Source organism: Ochotona curzoniae, unplaced genomic scaffold, assembly GCF_017591425.1.
Source record: "Ochotona curzoniae isolate NIBS_2020 unplaced genomic scaffold, NIBS_Ocur_1.0 scaffold_3835, whole genome shotgun sequence".
In the NCBI taxonomy this organism is placed as follows: domain Eukaryota; kingdom Metazoa; phylum Chordata; class Mammalia; order Lagomorpha; family Ochotonidae; genus Ochotona; species Ochotona curzoniae.
Genome location: NW_024467114.1, coordinates 2,247,902 through 2,264,408, shown reverse-complemented (window position 1 = coordinate 2,264,408; position 16,507 = coordinate 2,247,902). Strand labels below are relative to the sequence as shown.

Here is a 16,507-nt window from a genome sequence, read left to right as displayed (position 1 = left end):
ATGTGTAACACCCCGGGACCAGATTCTGAGCCCTGGGGAGCCCGGAGATACGCCCTGAGATGCTCGGCCAAGCCCTGCCTCGATGTCCCCATGATGATTGTCCCTGCTGATGTTGACGCTGATAGCAGTGGGTGTGCAGAGCAGGCACCTCCTTAGTGTGACCCAGCTTCGTCACACTAAGAGGCCCCGTAAGGAAATGGGGGTTCTGCCTTTCAATGCCCTGTCAGCTCCTCCCTCCCTAGGTCCCTAGGCTGCTTGTCACCCCCTGCAATTGCCTGAGTGAGTCAGTTCTTTAAAATGAATCTGTGTGTGTGTGTGTGTGTGTGTGTGAGAGAGAGAGAGAGAGAGAGAGAGAGAGAGTGTCATGGGCTGGCATCTCATCCAGGGCCAGTTTCATGACATGTTAGTAACCGGGTGCAGACTCCTAAGCAGTATTCTTCAGGAGGTGGGAGCTGAGCCTGGGTGGTAGGTGAGGCTCAGGGCCCCCAGGGGTGCCTAGGTGGGCAGGTGAGGCTCAGGGCCCCCAGGGGTGCCTGGGTGGTAGGTGAGGCTCAGGGCCCCCAGGGGGTGCCTGGGTGGGCAGGTGAGACTCAGGGCCCCCATGGGTGCCTGGGGGGGCAGGTGAAGCTCAGGGCCCCCAGGGGGTGCCTGGGTGGGCAGGTGAGGCTCAGGGCCCCCAGGGGGTGCCTGGGTGGGCAGGTGTGGCTCAGGAACCCCAGGGGTGCCTGGGTGGTAGGTGAGACTCAGGGCCCCCAGGGGTGCCTGGGTGGTAGGTGAGGCTCAGAGTCCCCAGGGGTGCCTGGGTGGTAGGTGAGGCTCAGGGCCCCCAGGGGTGCCTGGGTGGGCATGTGTGGCTCAGGACCCCCAGGGGTGCCTGGGTGGGCAGGTGAAGCTCAGGGCCCCCAGGGGTGCCTGGGTGGGCAGGTGAGGCTCAGGGCCCCCAGGGGTGCCTGGGTGGGCAGTAGTGTTCACTGGGTCCTCCTGTTCTGACAGAGTCTCTGGAGTGTCCTCGCTGTGGCCCTGGCTGGTGAGTGTGAGGAGGAAGGCCTGTCCCTCTTGCTGACGCTCCCTGCAGATGACAAATCTCGGCTTGCAACCCAGGAGCTGTGTGGCCTGCCCGGGTCGCGGGTGTATCCTCTGCTGGTATCCGTGGGACGGAACCTGGACCTCAGGCGTTTCATCTTCAAAGTAAGCAGACTGGCTGCTGGGGTCTAAGGGTCATGCCCTGGGGAAGTGGCCAGGTCCTGGGGCAGGACCCCCGAGCCACTCGGGCCGCCACGGCAATCCCAGAAACCCTGCCCTTGCCATCCTTACATGACACCTCTTGCTGTGTAAGCTCTCTCTGTGTAGTTGTGATGTTGCATTACGTGGGGAAGAGTGACAAGGACCAGGCTGAGTTGGTTGAGTCTGGAGGCGTGAACGCTGTGACTGTGGAGGGCCTGGTGCTGAGTACAAGAGTAGGAGATCCTTGGCGACCTCTAGTGTCCCTTGGCCCCAGGCGTCACTGGAATGAAGGGCCGTGCAGCACCTTCGCAAAGGTGTGGAGGAGCAAAGCTCGGGGCATTTGGCATGGTGGTCCCGGAGGGTGTGGAGGAGCAAAGCTCGGGGCATTTGGCATGGTGGTCCCGGAGGGTGTGGAGGAGCAAAGCTCGGGGCATTTGGCATGGTGGTCCCGGAGGGTGTGGAGGAGCAAAGCTCGGGGCATTTGGCATGGTGGTCCCGGAGGGTGTGGAGGAGCAAAGCTCGGGGCATTTGGCATGGTGGTCTGTGGGCTGAACACAGAGGGGGGACCACTAGAAAATCATGCCACGACCCCCTCGTCAGGAACCTCCTTCCTGGGGTATGTGGGGTGAGGCCTGCCAAGCAGGGTGTCGCCCCCACCCCTCTGTGGCCGGGGCCTTCTCCCCTGGCCTCTGAAGGGAAGGGAGAGCGGTGAGCAGTAGGGGAAGCCCCAGCCTGTGTGTGCCAGCTCCTACCTGTGCCCGGCACACTCCACCACTTTGGAAGAGGCGGGGGGAAGTGTGAGAGGTGCTCCTTGTGGGAAAGAGCTCAAGTGCATGGTGACTAGAGCGTGGAAATCCCAGCCCAACGCTGGTAGACCCCGCCCTCCATGGGCGACCTAGTTCCCAGCCTTGGGCTCAAGCTCTCAGGCTGCCTCTTCCAGAGGCTTCCCCTTCTGGGCCCCGCTGATCAAATCCCGACTGCTTGCAGAAACCTCCCTCCCACCCTTGGCCATCAGTCCTGTGTTTCCCCTCAGGGACATGCATGCATCTTGCCAAATGGGCTGCTTAGGGCTTCCTCAGGCGAGGTCGGAGCTGCCCTTCCTGCTGCCCTTCCTGCTGTCCTCGGCTTCTGAGACTCCCGGGCTGAATGTTGGCACACACACCATCATTCTAAGCACAAAGTGTGAATTTCCAGGATGAGCAGCATTCAAGTGCTAAGAGGGGAAGGTGAACATGTTTCTGAGTGTCCCCATCACTTGCAAACTCATCTTTACCTTGATGGAGCAGTCTTGGGGCCATCTTGCTGCAAGGCTCAGTTCTGTGTTTGCTCACCACAGCCCCCCTGCCCAAGGTGACACTGGGCCTGCTGGGTAGTGGGCATGGCTCTGCTGGTGAGCCAGTGTTTTAGCATCCATTTCATCATGTGGCACAGTGAAAATGATGCCAGGGTGAATAACACAGCTGCTGCTGGTCGGACTGTGCCCAGGGTATGTCTCTGTGAAAGGGGAATGGTGTGTGATGCTGCTCAGATGGAGGGCAGGTCCATGAATCCATGTAGGTAGCACTTCAGCTCTATGGCCTCGTGCCTTCTGATGCCTTCTGCCAGCCCTGGCAAGATGCCATTTCAGATGTTCCTTTGCGTGTGTCCCTGTCAGTACCACATGCCAGGGCTTGCTGTTGTTGTTGTCTCTAGAAAGCAGCTGTAATTGAATAGAAAAACCAACAAAGCTACAGGCCACTTCTGTGTGAGCTGTCCCTTTGTCCTAAGGGACAGAGCCGTGTCCTGTTGGCAGAGTGTTGGCTGCGGAGGGGGAGCTGTGATCTCGGGGCCCCACAGGTCAGCCATGGAGCCAGCAGGCAGGCAGTGAGAGCAGAACCCCAGTGTGTAACGTAACAGTGGCAGCCCGGTCCTCTGCTCCAGCCACAGAAACTGAAGATTCGGTCTGTAAATGACACATACAGAGGTGGGGATTGCCTGCGTTTCCCCACCCCATGGAAAGACAGGGCATTGGCAAGCTTACCCACCATCCAGCCAGTTCTGTGCCAGCATCAGTGCCAGGTGCTGCCCTGTGCCTAGCAGCCGCAGGACGATCAATGAGGGCAAAACCCCTGGCTCTGTGCAGTTCACATTCCTGAACCCACGAACAATGCCAACAATGCCTGGTGTGCCCGGGCATGGCACATGGTGGGATTTGAAGGACTCCTGTAAGGAGGCAGGCGTGGCCTTCTAACGGAGGCCTCAGGAAGGCCGTGAGCTCACCAAGCTGCCCGTGCATGGAGCAGGCACTGCGCTCCCAGGCTCCGCAAGGCCTGGACTGACGTGTGTGCTGTGAGGACGGCAAGTCAGCCGGTCGATGTGAGTCTCAGCTTTCCTTGTGGATCACATCCAAGGATATAAAGAAATATCCCAGGAATTATTTAGATGTTAACAGTAGGACACACTTGTTCTGGCCTACATTTTGTTGTTATTGATGAAATTTAATGTGATTCAGAGACACTGAGCTGCATCTGTTCTGATAGATGTTCTTCCTCAAGGAGGGCACGGAGATGGGAAGAATCAGACCTGTCACATCTGCTACCAGGCTTTCCCTCCCGGAGGACGCCTGTGGGAGTCAGGGTGCAGGGGCGAGGGTCTCACGTCGTGCTCCTGTCCCGTAGGCTCTGATGCCGCCTCAAGCCAGGGGCTTGCTCTACTCCCTGCTGGACGTGGTGTCCAGCCTCAGCTCCTTGATGCACAGAGCTCAGCATGTCCTTCCGCACCTTCCTTCCTTTCTTCACAGCCTGAGCATCGACGCCTGGCTGGACACGTCGAGCTTGCAGCAGGTGCGTGGCTCCTCCTCGCCCCTGGGGAGTGTTTGACTTTTCCCTTGCATTTGTTCCTGTTGGCTTTTCTCTGTGAATATCTGAATTTGCATCAGACAGTAGCACGTTGCAGTCTGGATGGCTTTGGTCGTCTCTGGAGGTGCTGGGACGAAGAGGCCTCATCCGGTGTCACTTTTCACTGGCAGTGTGACAGAAGAGTGGTCCCACGTCCTGCCCACATGGAGGGCAGGCAGTCTGTGGTGTGGAAACCACCAGCACAGTTATTAGTACAGAGGAGTTTTCAAGGGCCTGTTTAACTTCATTTGCAGAGCAAATTGCTTTCAAGAACCTTAAAAACATTTATTTACATATAAATAATTGGTTTACAAATTACAGATCATTTGCTGAAAGTGCAAACACAAACCTGAATGAGGTTAGCAGCTTGATATCCATTTGTGCATGAACTCTCCTTGACTGGGATGGGATTGCCCGGGGAGGAGCCCACCGGGTTACCGTAGAGTGCAGGGAGGAGCTGCAGAGTCGGCCTCGGAGCTGCTGAGCACGCTTGGAGAGCTCTGACACACTAGGTGGCCAGAGGCAAGGACACGCGAAAGTCTAGGAATTGGTCTGCGTTCTGCTGTTTAGTGGGTTAATGATTTGTTACTGAAGAAACGTCAAGGACTTGCTGGTGTGTGAATGTGTGTCTGTGTGTGGTATCTGCATGTGGGTGTCTGCACACATGTGCACCTGTGTAGGTACACACGTTGCATGCACACACATGCATGTGTATAGTGCACACGTGTGTGCGTGTATACATGTAAATCCTGCCTGTCTCGTGTGAGTACGCCGTATGCACATGTGCAGGTGTGCAGGGGCATGGCATTTTGCTTTTCTTTTTGGCACGTTGACCAGAAGAAACACGATAGCAAACTGAATGGGATTCCAAAGCTTCCGTTCTGCGACTTTGTGGAAGGTTTGTGTGTGCAACCAAAGGAAGGCCCTTCCGGGGGTGTAGGCAGGGAATTGCTTTGAATGATGTCTTTATGTGCCTAGGCTCCACTGAGTGGCCAGGTCAGAGATTCAGCCTACGGTGCTTTCCAGTCTGTGATGAAGATGGTCTGCAAGGACCAAGCACCTTTTCTCAGCGACTCGAACACGTTCATTAATTTGCCCAGAGTTAATGAGCTTTTGGAGGAAGACAAGGAAAAATTCAACATTCCTGAAGATTCAAGTAAGACAATAGTTATTCATATTTACGTGTATTGCTCACTGGCCTCTCTTTATACTAAACATTCTGTGTAGATATCTTTGATTTCAGAGTAGTCACCAGTGCTCGCTGGCAGTTGGCTTGGCAGACCTCAGTGGCTGCGGGCTGTGTCTCTCCTGTGTCACTGAGGAGTGGGTCTGAGTATATACTGCACCTGCACCTAGGGTCTCATTGGCAGGCTGGTGCCCAGGCACAGGCCACACTCACCATTCCTGGCTGTCTTGCTGGACACAGGGCACTTGAGCATGGTCTCATGTGAGCTTTAGCTACAGATGACCCCAGCCGCGAGTGACCCCTTGGCTTCAGACACATTGGCCCCACAGATAACAGGTTGCATACTTTTGCTTGCGAGGTTCCTGGGGCCGTACAGTCTCATCTGGGACATAGGAGCAGCCGCACTCTGCCAGGATTGTCAGGAAGAGTAGTGGAGGTAGTGGAGGTGCTGGGAGCAGGAGCGACATGGAGCCATCCCTAGCTGCTGCTGGTGAGAGGCGAGGCAGCAGTGTCTTCACGGTATCAGCTGATGCAGAAACTGAACACCTGTCAGCTTTCAGGAAGATTTGATGGCCTGATTCACTTTTACTCATTTCCTCCGTCTCTCCCTCTTTCTCTGTGCCTTTGACTGTCTTGAGAGCTGCTGGTTTATGTGGGTAATCTGCTAACACTTCTGCCCACCACTCTCCCACACATCTGCCCACACTGCCTGTCCATCCGCCTGGCTGTCTATTCATTCAGCTACTGGTGAAGACCAAGCTGGGATGGCCCCTTGCATGCATTTATTTCAAATGGCCGTCATGCTGGCCATGATTTTCCAGAGGAAGTGATAGTAAGTTACTTGTCTGAGTACACACAGCTCAGGAGAGGGAGATGTCAGGAATCCAAGTTCCAGATTTCCCTTACTGGGGTGGACGCCCGGGGCAGCAGGACACTGCTCGGGAAGCCTGCGGCCCAGATGGGAGTGCCCGGGACCTGCGTCCTGCTGTTGTGTGCCCTGGAAGGTGGCAGGAGATGTCTCAAGCCCTCAGGCTCTGCCACTTGCATGGAAGACCTGTGCTGGATCCTGGCCTACTGGGTTTGGTCTGGCCCAACCCTTGCCATTATGAACATGGGAAGATCTGTCTGTCTCTCTCTTGCCTTTCAAATAAACAAATAATTTAATACATGGAGAAAAATTAAAGCAATTCTTTTTTCTTCATGCAATGATTGTCTTTTCTGGAATAAAAATTACTGCTTTCCATATTAAGCTTGCAATTTAGAGAGTTTTTAAAATATTAGAGCAACCTCTATAATCAGTGCTTTAAAATGTTCTTATATAGTTATGCTTTTATTTACAGGATTATTTGTATTAATTTTATTGTATGAGGATACTTCAAAAGGTCCATGAAAATATGGCATTGAGAGATAAGTGTATTTTTATGGGAAAATTGGTAATGTGTAGTTTTTTCATAATGCACATTTTCTACAAGCATTTTGAAGCTGGGTCTTGAAGTTTCAATTTTTACAGAGAGAAGTTGAGAGAGATTCACACACACACACACACACACACACACACACACTCAGTGCCTGGAGGGAGGAGCTGGGCCATGGGAACCACACACACACACACACACACACACACTCAGTGCCTGGAGGGAGGAGCTGGGCCATGGAAGCCACACACACACACACACACACACACACACACACACACAGTGCCTGAGGGAGGAGCTGGGCCATGGAAGCCACACACACACACACACACACACACACACAGTGCCTGAGGGAGGAGCTGAGCCATGAGAGAGACACACACACATACACACACAGTGCCTGAGGGAGGAGCTGGGCCATGGAAGCCACACACACACACACACACACACACACACACACAGTGCCTGAGGGAGGAGCTGAGCCATGAGAGAGACACACACACATACACACACAGTGCCTGAGGGAGGAGCTGGGCCATGGAAGCCACACACACACACACACACACACACACAGTGCCTGAGGGAGGAGCTGAGCCATGAGAGAGACACATACACACACATACACAGTGCCTGGAGGGGAGGAGCTGAGCCATGAGAGACACACACACACACACACACACACACACACACACACACACACACAGTGCCTGAGGGAGGAGCTGGGCCATGGAAGCCACACACACACACACACACACACACACACACACACACACACAGTGCCTGAGGGAGGAGCTGAGCCATGAGAGAGACACACAGACACACATACACAGTGCCTGGAGGGAGGAGCTGAGCCATGGGGGAGACACGCACACACACACATACACACACTCAGTGCCTGAGGGAGGAGCTGAGCCATGGGAGACACACACACACACACACACACACAGTGCCTGAGGGAGGAGCTGAGCCATGGGAGACACACACACACACACACACACACACAGTGCCTGAGGGAGGAGCTGGGCCATGGGATCTCAGTGTATGTCTCCCATGTGAGAGATGTCATCACTGCTCTCTCCTTCTCTTCACATTAGCATGGGGTTATTCAGGAACTAGAGCCAGGAACTTTGATGATGGACATATACTGAGTGAAACATCTGGTCTGAATTTCAGATTTTTGGCACCAAGACTCAGTTGTGCTTTGATTTTTTGTATTTTGGATGGAGGGATGGAGGAAGAGTCAGGAATGCAATTCAGGTGCTCCGTGAGGGAGCAGCGATCCGGTCACCCAAGCCATCATCCCTGCTTGCTGTTGCAAGGTCCCACACCAGTGGAAAGCTTGGCACAGGTTGGAGTTGGAGTAAAACCCAGCCTCTTGCTGGGGAGTATAGGCGTTTAGACCACTAGGCCCAATGCCCAGCCCAAGCTTATCTTCTAATTCTGTTTTCATAAGCTTCTTGAAGTATTTTTGTAGTTCAAATAAAAAGAATTTGTGTGTGTGAGTGTGTGTGTGAGTGTGGAGAACTGGGGGAAGTGAAGCAAAATTCATCACAGGGTTACAGTTCTTCATATCTTGGATGTTAGGAATCATTGTCAAAGCAAAACTATTACAGATAAATGAAAGTTGCAGTAAAATATTTGTCCTTAGTTTAAAACATTATAATATCTGATTACTAACCGCTGTGATGATGAAATCTCTACCTTTATCAAATTCCTATTGAGTTAGACCATTTAAGTAAATTCCTAGTTGAAACTGAGAGGCACTGAATGGTACTAAGAGTCACCATGAGTCATCTGAGTGCAAGTTGGACAACTGACTATATCTGAAGTAGCAAGCTTGGTGGTTCCATGTAGGCGCATCAGAGAAAACTCAGTAGCAACTTGGAGAGGCGCCTCCAGCTCAGGCTCAGTGACTGTTGAAATGGAAGCGTTCTCCAGAAGGCTGTTTTATTTTATTTATTATTTCATTATGATTACTCTAACATTTTTGAGTCTTTGTCGTCGTTTTGCGTCCTTATTGCCAAATGACTCTGTGAACACGAGGGTCGCACTTTTCTTTCTGTGAAGTCATTGGAGGGAACAAGGCAGTGTGAGCCCAATGCACTGTGCTAGCTGACTTTCTAAGTCAGTGTTGGTCACAAAAAGTGAAACAGTCCCTGAACGATGGGGCAGGGTGGCTGTGTGAGTATATGTCCCCCGTAACCTTTGTTTCCTTTTCAATGGCAACAGCTCCATTTTGCTTGAAGCTGTATCAGGAGATCTTGCAGTCTCCAAATGGTGCCCTGGTGTGGTCCTTCCTGAAACCCGTCCTCCACGGAAAAATCCTGTACACGCCCAACACCCCCGAGATTCACCAGGTCATCCAAAAGGTAAGTCCCACTTGCAACGCTGGCAAGCCAAGCTTCACAAGGCAAGGCAGAGGTGCCGCGTGCGTTGGGTTGCTGACAATGTCTTGTGTCAGTTGTCATTCATTTCGGCCTGGGTTTCTGCTCCACCACTGTCAGTGACTCCTGGAGGGCATGCAGAGAGTGGGGGCATCGTTCAGAATCAGGGCTGCCAAGGGTGTTGAGGACGGCATAGAGGGGTGGGTGGGATGTTGTTTTTTTCACAGACTTTGGGTGTCTGTGAGTTTCTGTCATTCTGTCTTCCAAAGCCAACTTACAGCACCTCATGTTAACAACCATGCCAGGAAGAGTAGCAATCAAAGAACCAAGCCGCCAGACAGCTTCATCAGCCCCTCTATGGGGCACGTATTGCTTTAGGTTTTTTGGACTGACCACTCTGAGCCCAAGGAGTGGAGCTGGGTTTTACTCAAGGTCTTGGGACTGGCCAGGGTTGGATCAGGACTCAAACCCATGTCCCTGAGCTCCTCTCTGCTGAAGGAAAGTAGGTTAAAATGCTGTTAGCATTCTCCTGACTCTTGGGCAGGTCTGGGGAGAAGGGCTTGGGGAGGCTCAGGTCCTGTTGTGTTTACCAGGCAGTGCTAGTTGTGGAATTAGATGCTGTCTGCTCGGACTTGTATCTTAGTGTCTGTCTGAACAACTTTCACTTGATGATTTGCAACACAGCAATGGGCGAAGACTTCCAGATCCTAAAAGAGCCGTGTCTGCAGTATGCAAACATCAGCTGTTCGTTCCTTTCCATCCTGAGTAACTTCGTGACCGGATGGACTGTAGGCTGTTGCTCGCTCATCATCAGGCATCTGGAGTTTTTCCAGCTGTTACCTTTGTGTTTGTTCTTTCCTTCCTGTGGACCAGTTTTTAGTATTTCCAATTCTCAGAATAGTTTTCAGTTAAGATGTCCTTGTACCCATTCAAGCAACGTGCTGAGCAGACTCTGGGAGCGTCAGTGAAGACTCGGACACCTGTGTATTGAGTATTGAATATTGACACCTGTGTATTCAGTATTGACACCTGTGAATTGTATTGAGTGCTTTTCTCCTGTTTTATCTGTGGCCGATGAGGACAGAACCAGAGGGTGGGAGCTTTTCGTGTTTCTTAAGTAGTGAAGCAACAAAAACAGCAACAAAGCTCCAAATAAACAAAAACCAAAAGACAAAGAATGGCTGTCTTCCGCTGTCAGTGTCCCAGACGCTTTTGGCCTCAGTTTTCAGTTTTCCGTGTGGCCTGGCATGATTTCCTCTGTGTATCCGACGTGGAGTTTGTGCTGCTGCCTCTGCCTGCAGGATGTTGAATGTCACCAATTTCCGTCGCTTCTCCTGATGTTCCCGTCCTCCTCTGTTGGCTCTCCTTTGGGGACTCTACTGACACCGTGCTGTGCTTGTCATTGTTGTCCTCCAGGTCCATGAGGCATCGATCACCCTTTTAATTTACTTTTATTTGTAGGATTTATTTACTTATTTAAATGGCGGAGTTGGTGGCTGGGATGTGGAGAGAGAGACAGAGATAGACAGATTTTCCTTCTGTTGATTTACTCCCCAGCTGGCCACAGTGGGCAGAACCGAGCCACACGGGAGCCAGGGGCCTCATCTGGGTCTCCCACGTGGGTGCAGGGACCCAAGTACTTGGTCCATTCTCCTCTGCCTTCCAGGGTGCACTTGCAGGGAGCTGGCTGGGAAGTGGAGCAGCTGGGGCACAAACTGGAGCCCATCCAGAGAAGCAGCTTAACCTGCTGTTCCACAGTGCTGGCCCCGATAACTGTGTTTTCTAATATTAAATTGTTTTGTTCATTTAAGTATTCAAATTAAGTAATTTTTGAAAAAATAATGTTAGACAATTAACGTTATCAACCACAGATAGTTTCTATGCATCCTAATACTTTAGTGAATATGAAGTAACTTAAAGTAGACTCCCAGGGACATGTATGTTTGTTATTTGGAGAAATAGCGCATGTATTTTTTCTTATTCCTAGTGACATAGTCAGTGAATACTTATTTAATTAACTTGAATGTGATTTGGTTGGATGCAATATTTTTTTGATAGTTTAACATATTTCCTGTAAAGTCATTTCCTGAACAGTGTGTACATGGGGCTGTCATTGTGGCATAGTGTGTGAAGCCACCCCCACAGGTGCCGGCACCCCACAGGACGTGGATTGTGTCCCAGCTCTCCCGCTTCCTGTCCGGCTCCATCCCGACGGCCTGGGAAAGGCAGCCCTGTGTGAGTGCGTGAGTCCCTCCACCCTCTGGGTGACCTGGATGAAGCCCCAGCCCCAGCCCCAGCCCGTTGGCTTTGGCCAGTACAGTCAGCAGACGGAAAACTGCCTTTCCATGTCTCTCTGTGTCTGTAACTCGGACTTTCAAATAAATAAATATATTTTTAAAGTCTGCGCAAGATTTTGTTAATTTATGATTTTAAATACATCTGTAAATGAATATACTTTCTGGTTTTGGGCACTAGTGTATTGTGGGAAACATTTCAGGGCATTTGCAAGGTAAGGGAGTGTGTGTATATGATAAATTGTTCACTTAAATGTTAGAAACTGGTACGTATCTGTATGGTTCTGTAAAGCACACACTGATATGTATACATTCTCTATCTGCAGATTTAAAATCTTTTCTAGATTTCTGATTTGGCCATGTTAATAACATCATCCTTCAGCTTTCACGTATCTGCATGATTCTTTTTGAGCTGCATGGCTGGTATTTACTGAACATTTATTCTGTGCCAAGGCTGGTCCCAAGACATTGGAATATTAATGCATCTGCATGCTTATAGCACCCCACCTCTTACTGTCCCCATTGGCTTTGCATTTGGAAGTTAGGGGCTTAGGGTTTCTCTCTGGGCTACGTCACCTATTGTCGGCTCCCGTGACCCCAGGAAGACGTCATTGGACTGTGAGGCCCTCCTCCACCATCGTTCCCGTGGCCTGAAACCCTTCTCAGAATTAAATACAGTAACATTGCAGTAGACGTCTTCACAGGAGAGCTTGGTTTCATTTAAACTGTAGCCCCAGGATAGAGTCTTTATCTTGAGAGAAAATAGCATGTGACTGAATATTTTTATGATTTTTTGCATTTTACGCTAGTGTACTCTGCCAGCAGCAGCAGGTGAATAAAGGTGCGATTTTCCTCTCTGCTTGCTGGTGTTGGGCCCCACTGACTAGAACGCGTTCTGAGGAGGAAGTGTCAGGGAGGCCTACGGCATTTGACCAGCGTGTACCGGGTCATGCCTGCTGCTGAGTCTGAGCCCAACATAGTGGGCTGATGCCAAGGCAAGTGTGCACGCAGGTCCCAAGTGGGAGGAGCCAAGAGGAACAGTGAGAGAGAGGGCCTGGGGTCCTTCCTGTTGAGGGGTGAGGGGTTCACCAGCCCACCCTGCAGCTGCAGACTCCTGCTGGGGGCAGGCACCTTGCTCTTCCGTTTTGTGTTTGCCTAACCCAATACAACTGAGTAAGAGACAGGCCTGAGTGTGCTTCCTTTTACAGGCGAATTCTACCTTTCATTTTGTGGACAACCTAAAGATTTTATTGGAAATGCTGTTGAAGATGTCCAGTCTGTTCCAGGGAAGCACGAATGGCCAGATGTTCAACCAGCTCCAGGTGGGTAGTGACTGCCAAGGCCCGAGGGCTGAGGACCACCTGCTAGGCCTGATCCAGTCCACACGCCCTGGGCAGGTGCGACTTTCCACAGTAGACTGGTGAAATTGACAGAAAAGGGGAAATATCTCATGATTATCAGGGTTTTGTTCATGCAAGATGGTGTTATTGTGAGAATGGATAATGACTTGTTAAATTCTAAATGAAACCATACTTTTTATGTATGATTTGTAGACTTTTCAATTATGGGTCTATCATGATCAATTATTATTTTCTTTTTTCTCTTAAACATTTATCTATTTGAAAGTCAGAATTATGGAGAGAGGGGAAGAAACAGAATTTTTCATCCATTGGTTCACTCTCCAAATGGCTACAAATGGGCTGGCATTGATCTAGACTGAAGTCAGCAGCCACGGGTAGCTACGGCCCTGCATGGGCAGCCACTGTGGGCCCCACACGGGCAGCTATGGCCCCGCATGGGCAGCTGTGGGCCCTGCTCGGGCAGCTATGGCCCCCGCACAGGCAGCTGGCCAAGCACTTGGGCTGTCTTTGCTACTTCTTCCCCCGACCTTGAGCAGGGAGGGAGCTGGATTGGGAATGGAGCAGCTGGGCCACAAGCAGCTCACACTCGCATGGGATGCTGACTTCTTACTGTGCCATAATGCCTGCCCTCATGGCCATTTTCTAATATTCTGTTTTGTGAAATGAATCCTGACAAGACAAGTGTTCCAATTCCTTCACAGTTCACTTACTGGCTGTGACACTTTGTTCCAGGCAAGTCACCTGGTAAATCTTAGGCTTTGTGCAGCTCTGGGCACCTGCTGGGAGGGGAGACCACACCCCATCTACATTCTTTCCTGGCTGACTTGTTACCCACCAAGTTCTGAACCTGGGTTAGGAGACAGTGGGCCAGGTGTGCATCCCAGCGCTGCCACACCAGCTGTGTGTTCATAGTTGGTCATCGAGCGTCCTGGTGTCTTGGGTTTCCTGCCCATGGAACGAGGAAACCCTAAAGATCCTGGGGTGATAGTGAGTTGGGTGTGTCAGGCATGTGGAAGAACAACGAGGCAGGTGGAGGAATGGCCTCTGCATCATGAGGCTGCCAAGGGGGTAAACGGGCAAGAATTTCCCTGCAGGAGCAGGTGTGAGCCTGGGAAGCTGGGGATGAGCTGCTTATGTGGTAACGCACATCTGGCTTGGGGGTGGGGGGAAGGAGAGCGGGAGGTTAGGGCCTGTGATGGAGAACACCTTTCTGAGGCTGTTGGGGGTCATGGAGCCATAGCTGCGAGGAGTGGGCTGGCCGTGGTGGACACCGACCTGGCAGCCAGGCTGAGCCCTGCAGGGTGTCCACTCCCGCCCACTCCTTGGCGCTGGTCTTCAGGTGGCCATTACTGTCTGCCTCCGCGACTCTTGTCTGCCTGCTCCTAGGTTAACTCTGTGTCAGGGCAGTGGTTAGACTTTGCCTGGGCAAGCTGGAGAATAGTTGGGGCTTTGAGGAGGTGATGATGGGCACCTGCTGAGACTTAGCTGAGTGCCAACACTGCATGATCACGTTGGAGGTGAAAGCCACTGCCATGCACTTCGTTGCACTGACCCGACTCCTTGGTCTGCAGAAATGCTGTCTGGGCAAACATCATCTAAATGGTCATTATATTGTATGTTTATGTGCATCTTGTGTTTCCCTGAAACTGCAATAAAATGTGACCTTTTTAAACCAAAAGCCAAGTTTCAATCACTTGGAGACCTTCCATAGGTTGAAATGTCTTAAGTTCCTAAATTTCACAATGAGCTTGTGGTTCTTGGGGTTTACAGCCTGAGGTCTGTGTGCAAAGCGTGGCTGTGCCACCAGGTGGCGAGCTTGGCCCCGTGCCCTGCTTGCTTGCAAGTGAAAGGCAAGGCGAGTCTCCCCGGGGCTAAATGGCGTCAGCACCATAAAGGCCCCCTGTATTTTGACTGGCAAATGACTAACATCTGGTGAGAGAAGAGAAATAAGAGTCCCTCAACCTAGCAGTCCAGGGTTTGGTAATGGAGTGTTGGAAAAGGGCTGTTGCAAACCGAGGCTGTATGTTCTGGGGAACACAGAGATGATCTTTAAGGAATGGAACATTCCAGATTTTTTTCTGATGTCCCAGTCCTGCTGTGGGGCCTCTCTAGGCATCAGTACTTTTCCTCTGTTGCTTGTGACACGTTGTACATCTTTTGGAGAATTCTGTGATAAAACCGTTCACTGCTGATGCCAAGCAGGAAACAGCAACGGTTAGAGGAGAGCGGTGTGAAGGACTTGCAGACTCATGTGGCGTGGCAGGAGAGAGCCATACGGCTTGAGACCCAGCTGCTCCCCTTCCAGTGTAGCCCCCTGCCAACCACCTGGAAGAGCAGAAGATGGCCCAAGTGTTTGGGCCTCTCATCCATGTGGGAGACCCAGAGGAAGCTCTTGGCTTTACGCTGTCCTGGCTCCAACGTTGGAAGCCATTTGGGGAGTGAACCAGCAGGTGGAAGTTCTCTTTCTCCCTCTCTCCCCCTTTCTCTGAAAATCTGCCTTTCAAATAAATAAAAGGGGTAGTATGTTCTCCAAACGAGTCTTGGTGTCCAAGGATGGAGAGAGGGTGTGGTAACTGCTGCAACCCTGCTCTAGTTGCTTTTGCATAAAATGATCCCTTTCACAGTTGACCCTTGGCCAAGGGAATGTCAAGGAAAGGAGAAAGATCTCACGTAAAGTCAGGATTGCCGTATAGTGTCATTAGAAATTGTGCTCCAGTGTCGCTACAAAATTCACTTTCTTTCCCATTTCAGTGGATCATTTCAGCTCTGACACTGTTTTTTTTTAAGGTAAATTTCTAATTGCATTATCTTGTTATGTACTGGGATATTTAAAACTCCTTTTCAATGGATTCCTTGGTGTCTTCTCCCTGTGTAACGATACTTTCAGTAAACCTAAGGAGTTTATTCAATAAGGGGAAATGATAGAGTGGTTTTTGTTGTTTTCCTTCAGGAGGCCCTGCGAAACAAATTTATCAGAAGGTTTATCAAGGCCCATCTGCACGTTGATGTAGACGACCTAATCAGACAACTCCAGATGAATGGTAGGTGTGCTGGTGGCATGCCAGCGTGGCCGGGCCACGGGTCCCACCTCTGTGGCCACAGAGATCCATGTGGCTTCATTTCCAGTATGACATACTCCTTGAATGCCTGCTTTATGTGCTTCTCATTGCTGATAAGAGGTTTTATAACAAGTGTTTTGAATTCTGTATCTCTCATTTTCTCAGTGTCTTCCTCAGTTAACTCTGAGGTGGGCAAAGGCTTTTGCTCCTTTGCAGGGGAGTATTCAGTAATATTCATTGTGCCTTTGCTTCTTATTTTGCTCTGGGTCATTGTGCTTCTGGTTAGCCGAGTCTTCTCCTTGGGGCAGGCTTCTAAGCTGTGTCACCAAGGGGTCTACACTTTGATTTTACTGATTGCAGTTGATACAGGGCTCTTTGTTTGCAGTCAGTTGTGCCACTCCCTCCAGCAAGTTCCAGGTCTGGGTTCTTATGTTAGATGTCCACCGTGGTCTCTATAGCTCCAGCCCCTGGCTCACCAGTTTCCATTTCCTGTGATATCATGCCGAGGCTGCACCATTGTCTGTACAGCCTTTTTCCCATTTCTGGTTCAAGCAGGTCCCAGGATTAGGAAGACATCAGGTGTCCTATATAGTTAGGTTGTTGTTGGTGTTGATCTTGCCAGAACCTGTTGGCCGTTAGGTCTGAGGTCCACATAGACCTGTTTCGACCCGTACGATGCTATAGCTGGTATTATTTTCCTGTGGGATC

The 16,507-nt window shown here is 51.0% G+C and overlaps 1 protein-coding gene across 1 annotated transcript in view; it reads left to right on the top strand.

Moving 5' to 3' along the window:
- The window catches only part of ABCA13 (ATP binding cassette subfamily A member 13), a 210,510-nt gene that overhangs the window by 56,883 nt on the left and 137,120 nt on the right, over positions 1-16,507 (top strand). Inside the window, 6 exon segments of the mRNA XM_040964495.1 lie at positions 994-1,188; positions 3,882-4,046; positions 5,079-5,256; positions 8,931-9,070; positions 12,588-12,701; positions 15,691-15,781. Coding sequence (XP_040820429.1) covers positions 994-1,188; positions 3,882-4,046; positions 5,079-5,256; positions 8,931-9,070; positions 12,588-12,701; positions 15,691-15,781 — 883 coding nt within the window.